This window comes from Ambystoma mexicanum, chromosome 8 (assembly GCF_040938575.1).
Source record: "Ambystoma mexicanum isolate Mex_15411 chromosome 8, UKY_AmexF1_1, whole genome shotgun sequence".
Classification (NCBI taxonomy): Eukaryota; Metazoa; Chordata; class Amphibia; order Caudata; family Ambystomatidae; genus Ambystoma; species Ambystoma mexicanum.
This window is the reverse complement of record NC_090929.1, coordinates 211293242-211318428: the sequence shown is the minus strand read 5'-3', so window position 1 is coordinate 211318428 and position 25187 is coordinate 211293242. Positions and strand designations below refer to the sequence as shown.

Sequence of the window (25187 nt, the reverse complement as noted above, 5' to 3'; positions counted from 1 at the left end):
GGAGAGGGCTGCTTACTTGAAGCAGCCCCCCCCCCCTCACCTCACAAACTGATCCATCGTGGTCTAGTGGGTTGCTGGTCAAGGATCGAGCGCTCTGCGCCGATCCATGACCAGCAATGCCTCATATGTGGTGTCCTACACCACTTTTTGCTCAATCCCTGGTGGCCTAGTGGGCCCCAGGGCCCCAAACCCTCTCCCACCTCGGCTCGATTTTTAAATTTTTTTTATTTATTATGTTTTTTTTTCACCCCTGGGGGCAGTGATTATCTGCCCCCAGGGGTCTCTGGCGCGGTGGCCCCATGCTTTGGGGCCACAGGGGGCCGCTTACTTAGTAAGCAGCCCCTCCCCGCGTCACAAACTGATCTGCGTTGATCCGGTGACATTGCTGCCCACGGATCGCGCGCCCTGCGCCCGATCCGCGGGCAGCAATGCCACACAATGGGTATCGCTGGAAAGGGGACAATCTCCCCTTTCCAGCGATACCTGGCTCGATCCCCGGCTTGAAATACAGCCGGAGATTGAGGCTGACAAAGAGGGGCTCTTACCTTCTCTCTCCACCGCAGCAGCCGAAAATGGCTGCTGCGGTGGATTTACTTTGTTTCACGCCGACGTGCGTTACGCACGCCGACGTGAAACTGAAGGTAATCCAGCCCCCTGGCAGTGAGGGGGGACCTCTCCCTCACATAGCCCGGGGGTTGGATTACTGTTTTGAGCGATCCCTGCTTTGCCGGGATCGCTCAAAACAACGTGCCAAAAAGGACAAGCTATCTCGTCCTTGGCACTGCACATGCACTTCCAAGGACAAGATACCTCGTCCTTGGCACTAAATAAACCAAGTGCATTACTTACATTCTCATTGTAATTATCACCCCATTGGTGATTGCTGCCCCATATTATAAACTGTATGATTTTCTTTTGAATTTTAAAATGAATATTGTATTTCACCAACCAGCCTGGTTCTTGGTCCATTGTGACCTAGGGTATTTGAAAAGGGGGTGTGATACGAGTTGTGTACCATCTCAAATTAAATCTGAATAAAATAAGGAGAAAAGCATCTCAGTTGTGCGCTACATACTAGGCCGAGACCAAGGTGTGTGTCGCCTGATTGAAATCCTTAACAAAGCTGACCCTGCTATTAGGGCACCACAAATTGTAGCTTTGAATGCATCCCAAATTCTATTTGGGGAGGTGTCAACTGATGGATTCAGTTCAAAGAATTCCACTATATTGCTATCTATTTTCCCTTTTACTACCAGACCCTGGAAGTACCTCGGAAGGAAATTTCTATGAGCACATCCTTTGGGTGGTCCCTATAATATCAATATCTATGATCAAGGGTGCATGGTCCGATAGCGTCAATGGGAGGCAAGCGATATGGGTGACCCTACCAAGATGTGGTTTTGAGAACCAGGCGTAATCAATCCGGGCAAAGGTGCAATGCACTTATGAATAAAGTGTATCCTTTCATTTCCCCCATCAATGCCAGCCATAGATCGACCAATGCTAATTTTGCAAATATATGTTTCAATGATAGAGCTTGATATGTTAAGCTAGAGCCCCTGCTTCTGTCGAAAAGGGGATCCCATGCTATGTTAAAGTCCCCATATATTATCTCCCGTTCACTGAACGAATTGGGAGCATAAATCACAGCCACCGTTAATCTTTAAGGGCCTATTCCCAGAGTTGCAAAGACGTATCGTCCCTCTTTATGGATCTTTGTTTTTAGGACCTTACATTGGAGGTCGGGTTTCAGCGCTAACGGCACCCCCACAACATTGCCAGCTGCATTGGCCTGTAACACCACCAGATATTGCTGAAGACGCAGTTTATACCCGTCTGCCAAACATATATGCGTCTCTTGGAGCGCCACCAAATCCGGTGGGTGACGTCCCAAAAAAGCATCCAACTTCCTGCGCTTTGCTGACGTGTTAGGCCCGTTATATTGTTATTTAATCTGTCCCAGTTGACTAGAGTAACTTCAGATGCATATCATTTGTGTGTTCCGCCATTCCTTACTTTCATGCCAAGCAATACCATGCATCCCTCCCCACCTACCCAACTGGGCCCATCCACTAATTCCCCTCCCACCCCCCCAACCCCAACTTTCCCAAAAAACTCCCCCCACAGAGTCCCCTGGTATGAGCCACAGTACCTAACATAACCCGGGGCTGTTTGCCCCAGCCGTGAGCGCACAAATTCCCCAGGGCAAGGTGCGGGGCAACCTAGTACCTTGTTACCAGAATACAGAAACTCAAGATGGTACCACCGACCGTTGCTCCACATTTTGCAATATTAGTTAGCCTGGTTTTGTCTCTGCAGAATGTTTCAAGTGTTATTCCTTATTCCGGAGGCTTAATAATAGGTCTCCTTAAGCAAACTTTCCAATCCTCTTTCTGTAGGGTCTTCTGCCTCCTCCCACAGCGAGATACTGTTGACCACTCCCAGGGCTTGGATTGTTGGATTCCCCCTGCAGCCCCGTGTGCCGATGGCGCCATCCACTTCCTCCTCTTCAATTTGTAAGAGGGCCATGCCAGCTTCTCGCGAAGTGATCCTATGCTGTGTGCCATTGAGAGAAAACCATACCGAAGGGAAAGGTCAATTTATATTTGATCCCTCGTGCTTGTAGTACTCTGGTCACCGGATACATTCCACGCAGTTTTTGAAGAGTAGTCTGAGAGAGATTGAAAAAGCAGGATTTCTGTACCATTCTAAGTAATTGAAGTTTGCTTGCGGGCTTTCCTTAAAATGTTCTTTTTGTGCATGTGATGAGCACGCTGTGGGAACATCATGCAGGCGAGCCCGAGGGTCACTCCTTTTTGGGCCAGTCCTATGTACGTGATCCAGAGATGAGTCTCTTCGTCCGATATCAAATTATGAATATGTGTGGTACAGCATCTTTAAGCTTAGAATCTTACACCGATTCCGGCAAGTTTCTTACCCGGATATTTGAAAGTTTCGATCTATGTTCTAGGCCCTCACACTGCAGTTGAAGATTATGAGTGACCCTGGCTAGCTCCTTCAAAGCAATATCCATTTGTTTATTTTCCTGCAAAAGTTCTTGGATTGCCTGTTCATTCCCATCAACCTTTTCACAATTTCTGCCAACATCCGAGGGGGATTGTTTGATGTCCATATTAAAAGAGTGAACTGTGCTTGAAATGAACTCTTGGCTGCAGCGGTTTGGTCTAACATGGCGACATTAGCCTTGTTGAGACAAGTATGTTTCAAAGAGCTTAATTAGATGCAACTAGTCGCGTCTCACCGGATTTTGGATTTCGCCAAGAGAAAACCCCCTTGAGCATAGGTATAAAGTAAAAATAACCCGGAAAGAGACTGCGTCCAAAGATCAAAAGGGTTGTTTTTATTCTTTTTCAAAGTGCCCTAAGTGATGACACATGTTTCGGTCTCCCATGAGACCTTTTTCAAATCAGGGCTATTAATCCGTCATAGCACCATACAGTCATAACACAAAAGTTTTACAAAGTAAAAGTACAAAAAGGAGACATTCACATAAATAGGTGTGTACAGATGAGCAGATTTGAACAATGTGCAATAATTGAATATGAAACAATAATTCCAAAAAAAGTAAATTGACGAAAAAATAAAAAGCCAGACAATAATTCGGGTGGGGGAAAGGGGGTAGCGGAAGAGGTTTTTTTTTTTTTTTTTTAGAGGGATAAATACAAGACACTTATTAGGTAATGTACTTGGTAGTAGGTATGAGTCAACATTATGTTAATTGAAAAGCTCATAATAAGTGTTTGAATTTTTACTTTGAATTCCTCTAGCTCCCCTATTATATTTGGCAAAAATCTTCCACAATAAACGGGTTAGATCCCTACAAGTATGAAATATTAACAATGTCACCTTTATAACAGTACGGGTTAAGTAAATCAAAGATTCAATTGGAACGCGGCAGTGTTACATTAGTCCTGCAGTGCGAAACGTTTAAAATTAACAACGTCGGTGCTAGCGTTTGCTTTAGGCAATCCTGCTTAAATAAGCTCTCAAAAGCAATGTTATGTATCATAACTCAATAATCTAACTGAGATGATAGCCGACGTACAGATACATATTCATGCGTATAGGTCCGGTATAAATTGATGCGAGATTGGGTAGGTCTGGGCGCACGCTCTCGTGCGGATAATTTGACGCATTTTACAGTACAAGGGGCTGTGAAATGCCAGACGGTCTCTTACCTTTCGTAGCAGTACAGCGTCTAATTGCGTGTTGCAAAGATTCTCGAGGGGGCGCATTAGGCGTCCTCTCTGAGTATATACGTTGCTATGGTGAGGAGCACCCTGGTCATTCCCTTCTTGTTTAGTCTGGCGGCCATATTGCAATGTAGTGTGTTCATGCAAGTAATACAGTAATGCCATGCAGATATGGTATTCTAATACTCAGACTTACAGTATTCTCGCTTCAACTCCCAAATTCTTAATTCAGACAGCAATAGTTATAGTACATTCTCGTCATCACTGACGTGTAACACTCCAAAAATGTCATGCAATTATATTGGTTGGGAAAGGTAACTTAAGTATAGTTGCTATACCTGTATAAGGTAACAGTGTGAGGATTGGATAACTCTTATCGGGTGGGAGTCTATGCCTATCCCTCTACATCACTCGTCATAGACGTCGCTACAAGTACGACGTCTCATTAGTTCTACTAGCTATAGGACCCTAGATTATTTGGTCCATTGTGATTGGGTGGGTAACACCCCTAGGCATAAATCTCCACTTTAATTAGCAGCATGGATACCCAGATGCAGTGTGCCCCAAGATTCACCCTGTCTCCCGTCCATCAATCAGTACTTTAGGGCTATGTGTCAATTAGTTGGCTGAGGAGGGCCTTGAAACTGTAGCTTCTTATCAGAAAAAGTTATGGCATCCTTGGGTTCTGGGTGACATCAGACGTTGGTACCTCTTCACGCTTGGTTAGTCACGTGTCTGTTCACCGTGAATCTGCTTCACTTTCCCTCTTTTTGTGTATTTGATTCTTTCTTAGCCTTGCCACCTGTCTGGGGCCTCCTTATCTCGACCTTCACGGGGCAGGCTGCTATGCTCTGAAGTTTCGATTCTTCGGAGTTGCCGCTCTCCTCCTGTCTTTGAGTTGACCTCGAATTCCCAGGCATGAGCTGCTTTGTGCTTGGTTTCGATTCCGCTCCTTCCTTCTGGCTTTAGTTGGAATTTGAATCTCGGCCTAGTTGGCCCCTTGCATCCTGGGCTTAATTCTGCTTTTACAAAATGGAGTCGCACTTGTAGAATGTGCTTCATTGAGGTAGATATATAATTGGCGCTTGCCGCTCTATTCTTCTACTAAGCATTGCAAGCAGTACCGTTTTCTTAGCTTCTTGCGTTCCAAGCCCATTTACAAGCGTTAGCTGGTTGAATACTTTCATCTTGTATTACAGCTACGTTTCAACATTGCCTCTTCTAAATCCATTACATCTATATTTATAGCTGTTCGTCCTGGCGTGTCATCTTTTTGGTTGTCGTTTTCGTTATCCGTGAGTCTGTCCGGGCCCTTGTGTTGTCACCACTTGCCTTCCATTAAGGCTCTTTGGGTCTCTTCGTGGACAGTCTGTAGGTAATCGTCATTTCGTGTCAGCTGCTGGTACGGCTGTCGAAGGGGGTACCGTGCTGCCCAAGGTTGCCTGGTTATAGGCACTTAAACAGGCATTGCTCTTCTGATGGGCACTGGGCAGAGTCCTAGTGCAGCTCTCTGTTGGTTCATTTGCTCTTCATACGTCACATACCTTGGCGAGTATGTTCCTGGTACCTCAAAATGGGGGGCTGGGGTGTAGGCCATGTCTGGGACCTCCTCTACAACTGTTAGTGCCTTCGGTGGGTGGCAATAGCACTGATGTAGCCACCGAAGCAGACACTTGACCCACTATCCCCCAAAGCTTTTGAAGTGAATTGTTTACCTCGCAGGCCCTTAGTGGGCTCCTTTTGAGCAAGTTTCATTTTTTTCGCCCTCGGCATGTGCTGAGAGTTATGCCGCTGCTAAATGCCCATAGAAGGAGGATGTTATTACATGCATTGAAGAATATTGCCACAACAGTACCTCCCGGGTTTAGTCTATGAGAAGGAGGGGGGGAAAGAAAAGTGCCCTTCCTTATTTGAAACACTGCAAGGATAGCTCCCAAAACCTTCCAATAAATCCCAGAATAATGCACTAAAAGATAGGAACAAGTTGTAGAGGGTTATAAATGCCCAGCCACGTTTTGTGCCTGTTCCTATGAATTGGTAGCCATTGTGTTAAAGTGAGCCTCAGGAGCACTGCAATATGCTTTCCTACCACCAATACTGGCTTGTCAACTTCAGATGTTCCGGGGACTGGATAAGAATAATTCAGCCAATTGGAGTTGTGATCCAAGTACTGTGTAGCCTGCCCATGCAAACTGTTTGCAGGGACTGCTCCCGATCAGTATTGAAATGAGGGATCAAGCGAGCATAGCATTCCTTACCGGCAGGCTGCTGGAAGCGTTAGACACATGTGGGAGGCTGTGCAAAAGCTTCCTGTTGAAGCGGTTGAGTATCCTTTTCACGCCACACTACAGAATGGCAGCTCCTTTCTAAGCTCTGGGCCTGCGTGAGGGACAGCAGCCACACTGCGTGATGCGCCACGCCTCAGCAACGCTTCCGACTTGAAATATCAAGTTACTCAATCGCGGGCTGAGCTTTGTTCGCCGCAATTTGACTCATTGTGCCATAGATTAAAAAAGCACTTGCATAGTGCGGGGGATCGGCTGGTGCAGAGAAAGTGGACAGCTGCAGTCCATATCGAGGAATAGCCCCAGAGAATGTGATGTCCTCAAGGTACGGCGACGATCTTGGAATCCTTTTTTCTTTTTTTGTTTTTTTTAACTTGCATTTATCACAGAAAAACCCAACAATAAAACGCTTTTGTATATCTTCCCTCTCAACCCCCCCACCGGTCCCCGTTTAACAAACATTCCTTGAGCAGAGTTTGATGAAAATGTAACATTGTCGTAGTGCTCCCTTAAACTCTCTGCTCTTCATAAGTGGCATCTTTTGACAAGTTTGTTTCCAGCTATTCGCAACGGTGTCTAGTCAAATGGTCGACAGACAAATGGTTGACACAATTTGGTCGACAGGTTAAATGATCTAATTTTTTTTTAGTTATATATATTTTTTGTAGGTTTTCGTTTAGGGAAAAAAGTGGTTTTTAGCAAAAAAAAGGGGGGTGAAAAAACAAAAAAAATAAAATTCGATCATTTGACCTGTCGACCATTTAGATTCGATCATTTGACCTACAACCATTCGCAACATCGTTACTTTATATATACAGTTTCTCCTGAATTTACAGCCTCGCTGCTTAATCATAAATGTATTCTAAAGTCAATGCGATGACAGCACACAAAGTATTATCCATATCCATGCAAACAATAGTATGGTCTTTGGTATTGATGTTTGAATTGGGATCAAAATAGGTTTCATGAGCAGAAGCTACAATCGGCTACCAGGTAGTGGACATCACATGGTAAGCAGTGAACTAACGTTTGGGTACGAAGAGCTAGTACAGGGTAGGATGCAAAACTAATGTCCACATGAGATACTAATGAACTTTGTCCATTATGTGCTTTGATTTTCTCCAGTGCTCTGCAACTCTGAAAGAGTTGATGGATTTTATAAAGTCAGGATGTGACATGTTTTTACGAGTTAGGCTGATATAGATGTGACCTAATGCTCCTTTTATGCATGTTTCCAAACAGGACACATATGCAAGTTTGTATGGCGTAAAATTAACCTGCTATTCAAAAGTAGCTACAAATGGTTTTTGGTATCTAGCTTCCCAGTCTCTTCTAGGTGGTTTTATATGTTACATTGTTCAATACATAACGCTTCTAAAAATATTCATTAACAGCTTTCATCTTCAGTCTGCTATAGTTTGGGCAACGTGGGCTCTTGACTTTTAAATCCCAGTCTTCAGCACTGTAGAACTAACTCATGTGATGCAGTGTGTGTAAAGTGCAGATTACATCAGTGTTCAAAATGTAAACTGTAGGGTGGCACCATCAAGGGTCCACTGTACTTTTTCACTTGGTTGCCAAATGTGAATTCTTCAATGGATAACAAAATGATTACTATAAACAATTTCCAGACATACAGATGTCCCAGATTGGATAACTCGTCATAACTTTCCAGGAGTGATTGGCTAGTTATTTCTCTAGGAATGTTTCAAACTGCTACAATTTATCAAATGATGCTGTTCTACTTCTACCCTGCAGCTTAAACTATTATGTCTTCAAACTCTCTGGTTTCATGGTAGAGGTGATGCTGTAATGGACAGATCAATACTCCTGTTACGCACAAAGATTATGTCGTTGGGCCAAAACAATAGTTAGGTTTTCAACTTCTCCCTCCAGATACCTTCCATTGACCCGTTCTGCAGTTCAAATGTTTCCCGCAAAAGCTTAATGATTGCCTGATTGATGATCATCAGTTATCAATTGATGATCATCAGTTATTGATTCCCACACAATCATTGTATTTACTCCTAGGTAGTGACCCTTAGTGTTGCCATTAGGTTTTGCACATCGCACAATTATGCTTGATCTGCCTTAAAGGAATAGTTATCCCTCTCATTTGATGGGTTAACACTCATTTGTACACCTACTTGGCGCCTATAGCGATGCATTATAACTAAGGTTTCTATGAAGCAACATTTAAATTGGCATGCCTTTTAATGCTGTCGCCCACCATTGTTCGTCATGGCCATCTAACGCCATCAATCTTTGCAATTGAAAAGCAGAATACTCTGACTTCCCCCAATGGAAATAAAATAGCCTTTCCTACTGACTTAGAATCTTGTTTTTCAAAGATGTCTGTAGTATAAATCACAGAGGCGAAGTTGGTAAGTAGCATTAATTTTTAGACAGGTTATCGGGTAATGCCTATTGGCCCTACCATCCGTCTCTCACGTTCCATCCCTTCTATAATCCAGCAGGAGATATCATGGTACACAAGAAAGCCACAGTATGCTTTCAAAAACAAAGAAGGCAATTGACAGTTAAATGTGTCCAGCGGTCATTGTTGAAATCAACTACTGTTATTAAATAGCCAACTTCCAATATCTATAACGAAGGTGATCACTCTGAACAGGTAAAAAAAAAAAAAACTTGAAATGCAATATCTACCATCGCTTTAGTTTCCACACCTAAGGTGAGGATAACTTCTACAGTTGCTTTTTGAAATGAGCTTTTGAAGTGTAAGGAAAGTAAGTCCAGTTTAATTCACTTTGCAAATGAGGGTGACCGTTTGAGGTATGCTTGATATCCATTTTAATAAGACAAAACATGTAACAGTAAAATGTGAACTTTAGTTCTTACTCTTATATCTGCAACAGCAAGGTGGGATTTATTGCATAATTAATTTTCTTCACAGTTTTGGCAATTCTTTAATCAGATGTCACAGTTGGTGTTCATTGGTACCGCTCCATCACTGGAAGGAGTGGGCATACATTGTATTTTATTTTTGCATCTCCTTGCCCCTGGTCCTTAAATAATTCCATATAACCCTTCTACATGAAGAAAACGGCATTAAATTACATATTTCCACAGTCGCAACTCTACATCGCTCAAACAGTTTTGCAAGCCTAGGCCACCAGCCAAACAGTTCTGAAAAGCAAAGACACATGATATCTCCCATCTAGAAACAAAATGCCTCCGATGTTGTCCTTGGTTCTACACGCACAACTCCATGTCTCCCTTTCCAACACCCTCCCTCCTTCCCGCAATACCTATCTGATAAATGTGAGTGCCTGGAGACCGTGTGGATGGCAGCAGTGTGCGATATTGGTTATATTATGGCAATATGATTATGTAATTTGGAAAGGTTTAAACAGTACTTTTTGCCCTGCTTCCCGAGCGCCACCACAAGGTATGCTATTTTGCAAACGAAAAATCACTTTGACCCCTGCAATCAATCACCCTGCAAAAGGATAGATGGGATTTTCTTACTTCATGGGTACATTCTGTATCTTGTTGTCTAGATCGCCACCACTGAATGCTTTGATGAATTAAGTAGATTCTAGATATTCTGTTCTTGTGAAGAAAAAAAAATCCTCATCAGTCATGAATGTAACCTGAAGATTGTGTATTATGAAAAGTTAAAAACTCCCATGGTCCTTGGTTTTACAATGGCAGAATGGTGGGAATCTCAAGTTATCTAGTACTAGACTCTTGTGTCAATCATATCTTAAACAAAGGCACAACTACTAAAACCTCACAGAAAATTTACTTTCAGTCGATTTAAAAACACGTTGAGTGCAACTGTTTATTTCTGGGTTTTTTTCTCTCTTCGTCCAAAGAAAACATGACGTTCAAATATCTAATACATTAGTTAAAGAGGGTGTTTGGATTCCTTGGATATGCTTAATTTGTGCTGTCTACCAAATTTATTAGGCATACGCTTTGTTGAAGAGGTGCACAACAGTGTTAAACCTTGGTCCATGATCTGTTCTGGGTGAACCGGGTGTGACATTAACCCCACTAAGCACCTCCACTGCTTAGAGCTCCTCGCGTTTTAATGCCTTGGTTCCCCAGTAGTCTCTCGCAAGAGCCCTCTCTTGTGCCCCTCTGGCAAATCCAGAAATATTAATGTGCTTGAAGCACGTTGTACCAAGTGTTTTTTCAAATCACTGTTTTCATATACTAGACTTTATATCTCTGTGGGAAAGACTCAACCAGTACACCAATGACTCTTTAGTACAGGCTATAACTTTTTGAACAATGTCTTGTTGGTTACAAAGTATTCTGGTTACATCACCACTAATTCTTTCTCTGCAGGAGTAAGAACCGTGCTCCCTCAGAGTGCCTCTTCTTAATTGTCAGTGAACCTGTAGGCCACTCCATTGCAGGGAGCATTGCAAATAACTATTACCTTGCCTTTCAGTGTTGTGTGGTGCTGGGATTGTGATTTTATTTCACTGGCTACAGGGGCTCTGTATATGCATTCTATTATGAGTGTTCTGCGAGTACTTGCCTATAGTCATTTTTATAGTGTTTACTAGGCCATACATAAATATAGTTTATTTTTATAACTATGTGTAATCCTTGATTACTTGCCTTGTGTGCTCATTGTGGACACTTTATCTGCCTCACCCCTTCCTGAGATTTAGCCTTAAACGCTCTCCATGCTACCTTGAATGGTTTGACTACAGCTCCCAGATTTACCTGTCCACTAACTAAGTTGGCCTCCTACACCTATGTTCACCACACTAGTGTAGAAATTCAGTCTAACAGTGATGACCACTTTACTTTTCTAACTTAATTTCATGTATTGGTTTTTGATATCCAAAGAGAAAGTCCAGTACTTGATTAATCATTAAAAAAAGAGCAGCCATTAGAAAGTAGCTAGCCACGATAGGCACATGTTTCGATTGTTATTGGATCGTCCTGAGGTGGCTGTAAAAGGTAAACGTGCATTGATTTGAATAATGAGCCATACTGCGAATCATCCACATGGTTGACATGCCATGCAAGCCAACAGGATAGAAGGATTCTGTGATGAATTTCACAAGTATTTAACAGTATTTAGTTTTTAAAGTCAGGGTACAGATCTTCAAAATAGGTGCCTCTTTGAACACCAGAAATCTTATAAAATAAAGAGATGTTAACAACATGCATCATAAAAGATACCCATGAAATAAATTAACTGGACTACATAAATCAGGACTTGGAACAGATGGTTAAGTCAGGCCCTGAAGAATCTTACACATTGTATTACAATTTAATATACAATAATGTGAAACATGGGTTGACCACTTTCTTTTGTCTGCTGAACAATAATTCAATCCACATATTGTCTTTGAAATATATATTTTGATTGAGATGAATTGCTCATCAATAATTGACTTGGATATTGCTCTGTGCACTAATGAATTATATTGACTGTGTGAGTAGCTTATTGGAATGAAGTGCCAATAATACTTATTTGTTTTATCCATGAATTATATTGATTGTGTTATGGAATGCATTTTCATTTATTGTTGCTCTCATGAATGTATGGATTAATGTATATTGTAAAAATAGTCCATAGGCACCCCTCTTTGCATTTTTACCATTTCTGCATTTTGTGCAGGTTTTGAAATTCATATTCAATGAGCAGGAGCTAAAACCAGCTTCTGGGCGTCGGGCATCACCCAGTAGGCAGCAGCTACCACTGGGGAACCAGGAGCGGGTACACAGTGCACTGCTAATCTTAACATCCAAATTAAAAGCTCCCTTCTACTTTTTGCCGATTATGAATGAGCCATTATATTGAAATGTTCCCTAGACTTGACTTCATTAGTCTTTATTTCAAGTACTCCACAATAATGTTATATATGCATGTTTGTAGCACTCCAGTTGGCCTGGGGAGCCAAATGTTGCTACTTGTAGCTATTGGTTTTAAGCTAATCTGGTACTAATATGGTGGAAGCATCTACTAAAAAGCTCCCAGGAACTTTGAACCCTATTTTTGGTCTGCACATTCACGATTACCGAGTGTGGCTAGTACCCAAAAATGGCTGTGCCACGAGATCTTCGCTTGTTCTGTGCCCATGTTGTAGTTCGGCCTTCTTCCTGCCTTCTCAGGTCAAAGTCCTTATAAAGTCATGCACTTGCCTGGGAAATATATGTGTGTGTGTGTGTGTGTGTGTGTGTGTGTGTGTGTGTGTGTGTCACACCCAGGAAGGGGACGGCAACTGTCTAGTTCCCATCAACATCCATGGTGCCAGAAAGTCTGGGCATGGGACATATGTAAAACCAGAAACTAGTAGTTGTCCGTCTTCGGACAACTGGCTCTTCAAATAGTGCGGAATGCTACCATTGATGGGCTTGCTTCCAGCTCAGATTTTGGATAAGGAGATCTTTTGCAGCCATTTCGTCAGCTCATCGTTGGAGCCAAGATTCCCTTGAAGAAGAGAAGCCTGCCGAAGATCATAAAACACAAATGAAGTTGACCAGTAGACCTCCAGAGAGACACACGGAAGCCCACGACTGACCAGAGGGGCTACAGCCAAGACCCTAAAGGTATTTGGATGGCTGAGCCTATGGTTGGGGGTCCCTAGAGGGTACAAGGAACTCTAAAAACAGTGAATGTAAAGTGAGGGAAATGGGATAACCCCTAGGGCACATATAAGTCTTGAACCCCTACAGTAGAAATACATATTGTGTAACAAGGTTATCCAATGTTCTTCGGGACAGTACTTGTAGATACGGCAACACAGGGCTGTCCAATATCAGAAGAGGGTGCAAAGAAAGCTGGAAGAGCAATTCCTTTTGGCAGGAGAGTAAACCAAGTCCACATATGAAAATAAGTACCTGGTAGGGAAGAGAACACGGTATCCCAAGCAGGGTCAGGGACCCACCTCAGTTTGGTGGAGCATCCAAACCAATTTTCTTCGCAGCATCTGCTAGCAACAGGAACCAGTTGGATCACCCATGTTCTGGGACGCCCAGAGACAGAAGAGAAGCCTGAGAAAGGCTGGTTGTGGAAGGGAAGACATTCCCCCACCAGTGGAAACTGAACTTTGAGACCTTTCAAACCAAGAGCTGTCTGTTGGCCAGGGGAAGGGAGACATTCCTCTGGATCATGAAGATATCCTTTTTGATTTAGTTTAGCACACCCGTCCGGGACAGAGCTAGGATTCTGACATAGGACTGTGGACTTTATTTTTGACATCCTGACAGTGACATTCATATTTTGGTTGTGGCAGGGGAACTCCCTCTTAGAGTTAAAGCCAAGATACAGTTTCCTTTTCATTTTCTCACTCAAATAAAAGTATATACCAACCACGATGATCCCTCTGTTTCAGTCTTCTGCACCCTTACAGGTAATGTCTCTTTTTGAAGTTGTGCGACAATTTAATAATTCGTACACCTTTCCATTATAGCAGGTCTAGTGTAATCGATCACTCGCCCTGTTCAGTTGTGACAGCATGATTAACTAATAAGTTGGCTTATTGGTCTCCTTCAATGTGAGGTTTATGTCTCGCCCCCTCTACAGTGCTGTGACAGTTTTTGTGTGCCCTTATTTCTGAGAGAAAACAGTTGTGATCCTATTTCTTTGTTCTGATAATATATATCCAAGCAGGAGGCTTATAGGGAAGGAAGGCCCTTCCATTTTCTTTGGCACAAAAGGAAAAGCGCGATTATTACTGCTGCATCTAGACATTGCAGGGGCTAAATAAAACAAGTGCTTAGGAGTTTCACTTTCAAGTTTGTAAATTATTTGCCTAGCATTTTCATATCACACCAGCATTGAAGTGTATTAATGAATAGGAAAATCTTTGCACTTTCCCTCATCTTTTTGGTTGGATTTTTTGTGACGTTCTTTAGCATTGTAAGGATGAGCTTGCACTGTACTTACAGTGAGCCCTACAGCATGCTTAAGTTAAAAAAGCAAATGTAATCCGCATTTCAATTATTGGTCCGTAATTTTGACATGCTCAGCCAGAAGTTATCGGATTTTGCTATTTAAGCGTTGTACAGTTTTGGCGGTCTCACTGTTCTGGTTTTTAGTGCCAAATTTTTGTCTGAAATAATGTGCTATGTAACATCAGCATATTTTTCTTCTTTTTTGTAGCTGTTTAATACTGCATAGCATATCCTTCTACTGAGTTAATAGCTGCATCACTTGGAATATTCTGTCGACCTGCAAATCTTCAACTTTTTCCAACCGCAAAAAACCATGGCAACAGAAGAGAAGAAACCAGAAACGGAAGTTAACAAAACACAATCTACTCCATCCGCTTCTAGCAATCAAAGCAAGGTTTGTCTGGCAACATGGTTTGAAACATCATTTACTTGACCCTTTTTGCATAGTTTAGCATGGTACTCGAAGCACCACAAAAGTTGTAGTTTGCCTGTTGTAGTTGAAACTAACTAGGTTCTTAAAAACACGGCACAGAGGTTTTGAAGGGATTCCACCCCTCCTCCCCTCCCCCCTCCCCCCTCCCCCCACCCCCTCACATTTAATCACAGGAAGCACTCTTTTAAAATGATGCATAGTATGGAAATGTAAAGTGATTTTTGGCGGAATACAGATGTCTTTTAAGGATGTCACTGTCTGGCGATATAATATTGAGACTTAGGAGTTGCTATTTAGTGGACGGGCAATTCTCAGTCGCACTGCACCCAAGAGTGCAATATAGGCATGTGTTGCAAGTAATTGAGGAGAGATGTGGTTATAAGTCCGATGGATTTATTTGCAAAGTAGCCTGACGCGTGTTTCGAGTCTAAACCAACTCTTCATCCGAGGCTGTAAATGGGAGATGGAACCTAAGATAAATTGAATGAAGGACAGTGCCAGAAAACTCTTGCGGCTTCACAATTTCGGTAATTTCAGCACAGCAGGTAAAGCCCGGGCTGCTTCCTTTCACATCACTTTAGCTTTTCCTGCTGTGCTGAAATTACCGAAATTGTGAAGCCGTGAGAGTTTTCTGGCACTGTCCTTCAATCAATTTATCTTGGGTCCCATCTCCCATTTACAGCCTCGGATGAAGAGTTGGTTTAGACTCGAAACACGCGTCAGGCTACTTTGCAAATAAATCCATCATACTTATAACCACATCTCTCTTCAATTACTTGCAACACATGCCTATATTGCACTATTGGGCGCAGTGCAACTGAGAATTGCCCGTGCTCTAATTGTTTCCACAACAGTGGGTTGTACTTGGCAGTACTCCCACACCTCTCAGGCACCTGCAGCCTATGTGCACTCTTAATGTTTATTCATAGAAGCGCTGTGGTTTTGTGACTTTTTCTGCCAAACCTGTGTTTTTCTTGTTACTATTTAGTGTCCAACAATGTTAGACTAATGTTTGAAGAGTGGCCATTTAATGCCTGCAACCACTTGAATGGACAAGTTTCAGACATGTTTATTTATTTTTTAAATGTATGGATTCAATATTTTGGCTGATTAACTACTTTGCAAAGCTCATATTGTTATCTTTCAGTAAATTATCAAAAGTTGGATTTTTTTGTAGTTTTAAATGTTAATATTTGACAATTTAGTTAATTAGTGCCTGGATGCACACATGCTGGTGAAACTGGCATCCTTATTGTAACGCCTAAGTTGCAAGATCACTGGTGGAACGTTAGTACACATCTGAATTGGGCATGGATGGTGTTTGGCAGTTAGGAGAAACTGGTTTCTTATAGAATCTTCGGTGGATCCAAAAATGTTTTTACCAGTTATGCAAGTTTTTGTTTTAATTTACTTTTATAACTTTATGCCAAGGCAAGGAATATAATGAATAAATTGGTAATAAATATAACCAGCAAACATGGAGACAGAACGGAGAGGATGAAATGGCAAATGAATAACAAAGCAGAAGTTAAATGATTTAATGGCCTATAAAATGGTCAAATAACACAATTTAATTTAAGACCAAATCTGGCCACCACCCACAAACATAGATAAAAGCATGGCTATTTGGTCCAAACAAAAAGTTCCAAAACACCAGTAAAGAAACCATAATCCACTGGCTCGGCTGACTCAATCAGACTGCTCCCCGTGGTAAAAATCTTGAAATCTGGACTCCAGAATATGAACTCGGCAAGTGGTTGGCTCCCTTGGGGTGGGGGGGGGGCAACTGCCTTTGGTTAGCTTTTGGATATCAAAGTTCTACCAAAGCAAATTGTGCAACATCGCAGCCTTCCTTCAGGGTCACGACACTCGCACAGCACAGGCTAGTCTGAGGGGAGGAGAACCAGGTGCATCGCATGGTGCTTACCCTGGATCAACAACTGAGGCTTCAGACCTCTCCAGACCCCCAGCCACTGCCGGACTCGCCAAGCTGTCCACAGTGCAGCACACTCCAACCTGGCAAATCTCTTGCGAGACTTCTGAGCTGCAGGTTCTGCCAAAGCTTGGCTTGTCTTGTATGGCGGGGCAGCTGCTCCCTACCCAGCACTATTGCTTCTCGTAAAGTCAGAGCAGGCTGGCACTCGTTTCAATGAGTTAATGTTGATTTTAAAACTGGTTTCATCATTGTCTTGTGATGTTTGCAGAGCTTTTTAAATTATTTATTTAATGTGTTTGTGTTAATACATTTTTTCCACATTATTCATCAAAATTACCAGTAATCCATTAGATTAACATTTACATGTCATACCTTTATCGTAAAATACTAGAACATAGACATAATCTCACATTTATCACATTAACACATTTGAAACACGTTTTAAAATATTTAAATGGATACTCTTCATAAAATCCCAACTTTGGCTCTTACAAATAACACATACAAATACAATAGTCAACAGACACTCTTAGTTCATTCCAAGCGAACATTTATTGTTAGGAGCCTCCAACTATATCCGAAAGAAAGAACCCTAATTTCCTTCTAATCCTCTTTGGGTATGATCTATTTTATTTATATCTCGCTCATACACAGGTGTTTCAGAGCCTCAATGTGACTTGGAACCAAATTCTGTAAAGTGCCAAGTCCAAGTATTTAAAATCAGAATTTAAACAACGAATCCAAAGATCCAAGTCCCGAATAGTATCAACATTGTTAACATCACGTCCCAAATATTTTAAATAGAAGGCACCCAATTCTCTACATTAAATTAATGTAAATGAATCTTTTTTTCTTTTCAAAATGTGGCCTTTTTACCGAATTATTAGAATTAAAAATGTTACTGTTGGAAAGCAAAATCCCAAACTTGTTTAGTCCTGGTTGGAGGGGGAGGTTGCTGAATTTCTGATGGGTTATGCTTCATTCGTTTTGGGCTTTGCCAGAAAGGTTTTGCAGTAGCCGAAAGACGGGCAATATTGGTGGTGGCATGTGTCTTCGAAAAGGGGGATCCTCCGTTTCGAATTTAAAACACATTAGTGTTTTTCCCCCGTTTTTTTTGTGTGCGTTGGCACCAAATCTTTTTCATCTTGACTGGAGTGTACACGTTTTTACTAAGTGAATGTTGTCGTTTACTGGTGCTATGATGCTTCACAAACACCGCTAATTTAATAATCGAATAATGCCAGATTGGCATTATTGAACATTTATTTCAGTGCTGTTTGCAAAAATCATCCAATTTATGGACTGGAGAAACCAGTTCCTCGTAGTGAAAGGCCAATGATGGGTTATGGCAGTCCTTGTACAAATGTATTCTGCATTCTGTGCCACATCTCCTTCCAATAACACATTTGCAATATCGGTGGCTATTTGTAGCCATATGCAATTTAGTTCAAGCGCTTATTTTTCTTTTTTCCGAATTCATAAATACTCATTTTAGAATCTTGAAAACAAGATGCACAAAGCTTGGAGTAAATCCTCCCCTTTCAACAAAATGCATCAAAAAGCTTTATAAAATGATTGTATCTTATATCTTGACGTTTTATGTATTACTTGGGGGAATGTTTGTTTTAACTCTGCCTTAGCCTTCTGATAAAATACAGACCCTTACCCACTGGCTGTTCATGGCTTGTCATGCTGATGGAACTCATAGCCGTTACTCATTTTATAGCCTTTGCAATTCACGCATTGTGAAATGTTCAAAACTCGACTGAGGCATACTGTGCGTACTGAACCATTGCCGGGAGAATTATTTATTTTCCCTGGTCTTGGTCCCTGCCCTCCTCAAATAAATTAGTTGAAGATCTTGCAGAATTGTATGAATTTATATTTGTTAGTTGTGGTCATGGCTTGGGGGATTAACTGGTAACTCAAAGCCAGGCTATATAGTTGGCATTGTTTATTAAATCCGGAAAGCAGGGATTAGGTCTATTTAGTTCAGAGGTCCAATTTCTGCAAATAGGACAGAGGAATCCACTTGGTTTAGCTCCTTGGTCCTCCTCTTCCATCCCTCCCTAGTATAACTCTGCCCGTCATGTTAGCAAACAATCACTTGAGTGTTAAGTACACTCTTTTAATATAGCAATACATAATGCTTTCAGGGGTGGGCAAGGCAGGTGAAGGACATGCAGCTCGATCCAGGTACACTCAAATGCAGTCCTCAGCCCTGCCAGCCCTTGAAAGTGGCATTTGTTGCTATTTGAACCCCGACGCTGATATTGATTCCCTATTTGTAAGGAAAGGCGGCTTTATATGAGTCGCGTACGCCAGATTCCCTTAAATACAAATATCTGCAAGTGGAAATAGCTTTTTTTTCCCAGGACCTGGAGGCATGTCCTTGGGTGTGGTAGTGAGGGGGTAGCAGGGAATGACGTGGCCTTGGAGACTCTGTTGGGGTTCATGTTGGGGGGAGTGGAGGAATGCCAGTGGAGACTCAACCAGAGGCAGCAGCACCAAGATGAAGGCTGCGGGAGGGACACAGGGAGCTGGTGAACGTCGTTCCTTGTGGATTCAGGCGTTGGCAATCGGGACACTGTTGGCGCGTGCATGAAGGTTGAAACAAGGCAACAATAAATCCCATTTGGCGTCAGATGTGCTCTGTCTGAGTATGATAGGATATGATGAGGCATTTATAACGCGCCTATACCCAAGTGTTTCAAGGTGCGACACGGCAAGGGACGGGGAACAGAGGGAAGACCAAGACAATGATCCTACTTGGCAATGTGTTATTCAGATCGCGAAAGTGCAGGGGGGGAGGGGAAAGTGCAGTACAAGGGATAATAGAATAAATAACAATAAGTAAAAGTAGGGCCAGCTGGTGGCAAGTGCAAGGGTAAGTGCATCGGGTGTCAAGTGCTGGTAGTGGGACTGAAGGGATACAGAAGACAGTCCCCAGGTGCTGGGGTTGCCCAGAAGGCACTGCAGGTGTGTGACTGGCGGGGTAGGGGACCTGGGTCCGAGATCAGAGGGTGGCCGGGTAACCAGTGCAGTTTTAGTTGCAGCCAGGAATTCAGCAGGGGAGAGGAGTAGAAAAAGCAGAAGCAAAGAGAAGGTTTTGAGGTGCTTCTGGAACCAGAGATGATAGTTTCAGGGAGTCTGTTCCAGAGGGAGGTCCCAGCCGAAGAAATAGATCTACCACCAACTCGTTGCTTGGAGAAGCGACTGACCCTGAGGAAGTTGGAGGTGGATGAGCTTGAGACGGAAGATATTTAGGAAGAGTTCAAGGTATTGAGGCCCCACGCCCCAGAAGGCCTTGTGGACAATGCAGAGGGGTTTGAACTTAATCCTCGCAGCCACTGGGAGCCAGTGCAGAGATTTCAGTCCTGGAGAGATACGATCCCTGGGCTTGAGGCCAAGGACAAGTCTTGCAGTCCTGTTCTGGAGGAGTTGCAGAGGGCGGAGAGTAGAAGCAGGCAGATTAAGAAAGATGCTGTTGCAATAGTCCAGCCTAGAGAGAACCAGAGCTCGAGAGACGGTGAGCTTCTGGGGGAAGGAGAGGAAAGTAAGAATACCTCTGAGGAGGTGCAGCTGCTAGTGTGACTTCTTGGAGACGTTGGAGTTGTGAGGGGAGAAGGAGAGTGTGGAGTCGAAGATGACCCAAGGTTTTTAGCCTCCCAGGTGGGAGCTGGAAGAGGGCCAAGAGAGGCTGGCCAGAGTGACGGGAAAGGAGGGAGTGGGTGTGCCGATGAGGAGAATCTCAGCTTTACTGGCATTAAGGCAGAGATCATTTGCGGCGCACCACTCCTGGCTGGCGGACAGGCAGTCCGAGATGAGAGAGGGAGAAGAGGTGGCTGATGGTAGCCTGAAAATGAGCTGCGTGTCCGCATAGCACTGGAAGTTGGGACAGAGCACGGCAATGCAGTGGGCAAGCAGTGCCAGGTATTGGTTGAACAGCCAGGGAGAGAGGTTAGACCCCTGGGGAACACCACAGGTAGAGGTAGAGGTAGAGATAGAGGAGAGGAAGGACCCAAGTTGAACCTGGGAGGGTTGATAGAGGAAAGAAGTCGGCCATGCCAAGGCCTGACCAGTAATACCCAGGTTATCGTGGAGACGGTTGAGCAGGATGGCATGGTTGACCTCATCAAAGGCAGAAGAGAGTTCAAGTAAGATGAGGAAGCAGGGGGTGGACCACTTACTCCTTCATACTCCTTCAAGTAATCTTGATTAAATGTATATTGTGCTTTTGAGCATTGAGACAGTAAGGGACCCTGTTCTTATGATGGACATTCATGCTGCTTGACATTAATTTCATGGCATTGTTCCTTCCTGACTGATAGTAGACGCAGTTTTTGGAAATGAGAGGCTCGTGGTAGTGCCCACATATTTGATGAAATTGTATGATGATCACAGACAAGTGTATTCATCTTGAAGCGGAGATGAACATCACCTCTGAAGAATGTCGGGCAGTAAAAAAATGGACAGGAACATGTATTTTTTTTGTGTAAAATTCAGATTAAAAAGGCAGATTAAAACGTCCCCTCAAGCAACTTTTTCCTCCGATACAAAACTTTTCTCACAAATTCCAGGCAACCCCAGCACGCAGTAAAAAAATCTATGTACACTACCCACTGCCACAGTTCTGTGAATATTAACCTGCATCACACCTAGGCAAGATTGTAAATGTTAGCCTTTGCCACATTTAGATAGAATTGTGAATACTGGCTCACATCAACCCACATGACTCAAACCTAGAAAGTGCCCACTGTGATAGAACTTTGTATTTACTAGTCTGTGTCGCACACTCTTACTTATTACATGGGTCTTGTTACATTGATTCAAATTTAGAGGATGAACACTTGATGATACTGGCATTAAGATGCTTGGGAATTGTTCTTGTTAGATTGACTCACTTCTATAAAGCAACTTTAACTCGCATACTGAAGTAGCACTGAGTTGGCACTGTGACTCACTTGCATGCGCATCTCAATTAGAATTGCTCACTCGCTCGACTCGCAGCTAGAAAGGGCCGCCTGAGATAGATCTGTAAGTTACTTTTTGTTTTAGATCAGAACTCAACCCAAACTCTCACCCCCATATGACTATGCTTGCTCTCTACTCTACATCATCACTCGGAGTACAGCTATACCCCTCGATCAAATTCAGCCTAGCTGCTCACATACGAACACTACCCCATAAACACCTCATCAATCTTGGGCTCTTTATTTTAAAACTTGTTTATTGGCAGAAAGTTAAAACGGGTACAGCACAGATTACACAGAGATAGACAAGCATCACAATATTGCATATATGCATTACATCCTAACTATTTCAAGCAGCTCAGATTGGGGAGGGGGGAGGATGGATGGCGCGAACGAGAGCAAGTGCTCGGTACTTATGGTGAGTTGGCTGGACCTGGGGGACGGGGGGTGGAGCTCCACTCAACTTCGTCACTATCGTCTGCAGAATTCGGTCCACCCATTTTTGGGGCGGGATGGCATGACAGGGATCCGAAATACTCTCAATATATATATATTTCTGAGGCTTGTGGAATCTGCTTAGATCACATGCTGTGCATAGGCCGACATCTAGTGGAAGCTGCGGAGTATTACAGTTTGTTTTTCGAAAGTCGAAAATGGGCGTCGACACAGGCGTGCCAGTAATACTATCCCTAGTGTGACGTCCACTGTACCCAAGATCCCTCACGCGTGTAGGATCCTCAGATTGTTTTTTTCCGCCATACTGGTCGGAAGCATCTTGCGGAGTTCCCTGGCCTTAGCCATACTTTTGCTGTTATTATAATTTTAATTCTTATTCATTCCCTTCCCCACCCCAACGTCGACCCTCAACCTCGACGACGGCTGGAGAAGTCATCGACCGTCGACTGCTGCACGACGGATCTGGGCCTCGGTAGGCCGCTGGCCTCGGCCCGGGCCTAGTAGGCCGCTGGCCTCGGCCCTTACAAGTAGGGAGAGTGGGGGGTGGTACATACTCTTCACTCTTGATATATAGTTACATTTATATATATTCCTACACTTAGCAGCCCGCTGCCTTAAGGTGCGTATGGAGGGTACCCCTTTTCAATTCTGCCCCAAGTGCAATCGCAAATACCCTTGGGTCGACAGGCACGCCACGTGCAATCTCTGCTTGCCGAGGGATCACCCCGAAGCGAACTGCAGAGCGTGTAGTAGGTTTAAACCTAAGACACTTAAGGACCGTTCGACAAAGCGTTGGGCCCACCACGCCAGGCAGGAGGCCATGGCAGCGGAGGGCGCCTTCAGCGATGGCAGCGACGCCGTACTTTCGGACGGCGAGGGCATTACGGCGTCGAAAGACAGCCGACGAGCGCAGGTCCCCGACCTCGGAAGGTCGTCCGGCAAGGCGGCTATGGGGAAGACCCCCGGCGACGCAAGCGCTACACACCTAACACACACTAAACACACTAAGACCAACCGGTCCTCGACGACGTCGACTTCCCGGAAAGAGGCACAAAAAGAACGGTCCGACTCGGTGTCCTCTGGGCGCTCTCGATCGAGATCGCCTCACGACGCAAGGCAATCATCCACTCTTGCCAAGAGTGCCTCGCTACACACACTAACGGAAGTTCGATCGTCGGGAGACGAAGACGACTTCCACCCCCAGGCCGCGCTCCAAGATACCGAGACCGCGGTTAACACCAGTGAGGCCCCACGCCCGAAGCACACAGATACCTTTCCAGACCCTCGACGCCAGGCGTCGAAAGTCGCTGGGGCCCCCAAGGGACAGGGAAAACATTTTTCCACGCACGGAGAAGGGGGGAAACAGCGGAAAGCACAGCCTTCCACCCCTGTAAAGCCTAAGCAGACAAGCAAACACAAGTCTACCCTTGAAAATAAATCACCTGCTAAATTAATACCCTGTTCCAGGGAATGGTCCAGTGAAGACATAGACAGGGTTATGTCTAGGATGTCTTCCTTGGCTGATTTTTATGATAAGAACCCAGAACACTTTCTTTCATATAACCCTCAAGGGGCCACACCCTCAGGCTCCTCCGATCCTATCCCGCTAAGTAAAAAGCCCCGGGTCGAAAGACCTGAACCCTTCGAGGTTCAGCCTTACTCCACTCCATATTCTACTCCACTCCCCAGTTATCAGGGACAAGTTTTCCCTGAAGAGGACCAGGAGTTTGCAATTATGGAAGAACAAACCGGGACAGATTACTATGCAGAGGATGAGGACCTGGAGGAGGGAGAAGATGAGCAGGAAATTTACAGAGTAGATTCCCCAGTACAAAGCGAAGCCCCAGTTACTGACTCTCCAGTTGATAACCAGCCCCTCCTTAACGAGGTTCTCGCTCGAGCAGCGGAACACTTCCACATCGACACCCACGGTGTACAGGAGGAAAGGGACTTCGCGGAGGAGTTTGTAGGAGAGAGAAGACCGGTCGCTCAGACCATCCCTATCCTCAAATCCATCCAACGAAGAATAGATCCTTCCCTGGTGAATCCTAACCTCACCAGAGCTGTCAACCCCAGAATTGAAAAGATTTTCCGGGCAGCCCAGTCTGACCCTCTGTATATAAAGGGACATCTTAAACCAGATTCCCTAGTGGTGACCAACACTAGAAAGAGGGCTGGCACGCCCTTATCTTCATCAGAAGCTCCTCCCGACAAGGAGAGCAAAAAACTTTACGGGTTTGGCAGAAAGGTAGCCTCAACGTCCGCCTACCAAGCAAGGATTGCGAATTCCACCACCCTGTTGGCTAGTTACAATTGCCATCAATGGGAAGAAGTCGCGGCGCTCATTGCCTCTGCTCCAGAACCGTTAAAGGGCCAGCTGGCTCGGATCTCGGCAGAGGGGAGAGCCGTGTCTGGTTGCATTTTAAAAGCAACTTTCGACGCCGCTGACAACGCAGGGAGATTGATAGCAGAAGGTACTGTTATCAAGAGACATGCGTGGTTACGGCAGTCGGGATTCAAGACAGAAACCCAGGCTTCTTTAATAGACAAGCCAGTGGAACCCGACCTATTGTTTGGGAAAGCGGTCGAAGACGCACTTAAAAATGCCAAAGATGAATATGAGACTCTCAAATCCCTTGGCCAGCTTACCAACAAACCCCCTAACCAGAGGGGGAACAATAATTTTCGTCGCCCACGCGGCCAAAATTCACAAAGAGGCAACTATGCCCAGGGACAAGGTACACAATGGAATAACAACCAGCAGTCTACCCAGAGTTACGGCAGGGGTAACAAGAGAGGTCGTGGAAGAGGCAGAGGCAGCCCCAACAAGGGCGGTGGCACGCCTCCACCAAAACAGTGACGCTCAGTTCAGGGTCCCTTGCCACGCAACCCCAGTAGGGGGACGCATTTCCACCTTCACCCAGGCTTGGGAAGGGATCACCTCAGACAGATGGGTGCTGTCAACAGTATCCGCAGGATATTGTATAGAACTACTGCAGC

At 44.1% G+C, this 25187-nt stretch overlaps 1 protein-coding gene across 1 annotated transcript in view; it reads left to right on the top strand.

The window, feature by feature from the left end:
* WDR5 (WD repeat domain 5) overlaps nucleotides 1-25187 on the top strand; it is a 433335-nt gene that overhangs the window by 26062 nt on the left and 382086 nt on the right. Inside the window, exon 2 of the mRNA XM_069609613.1 lies at nucleotides 14598-14783. Coding sequence (XP_069465714.1) covers nucleotides 14703-14783 — 81 coding nt within the window. The 5' untranslated portion in view covers nucleotides 14598-14702. The remainder of the gene's footprint in view (nucleotides 1-14597; nucleotides 14784-25187) is intronic.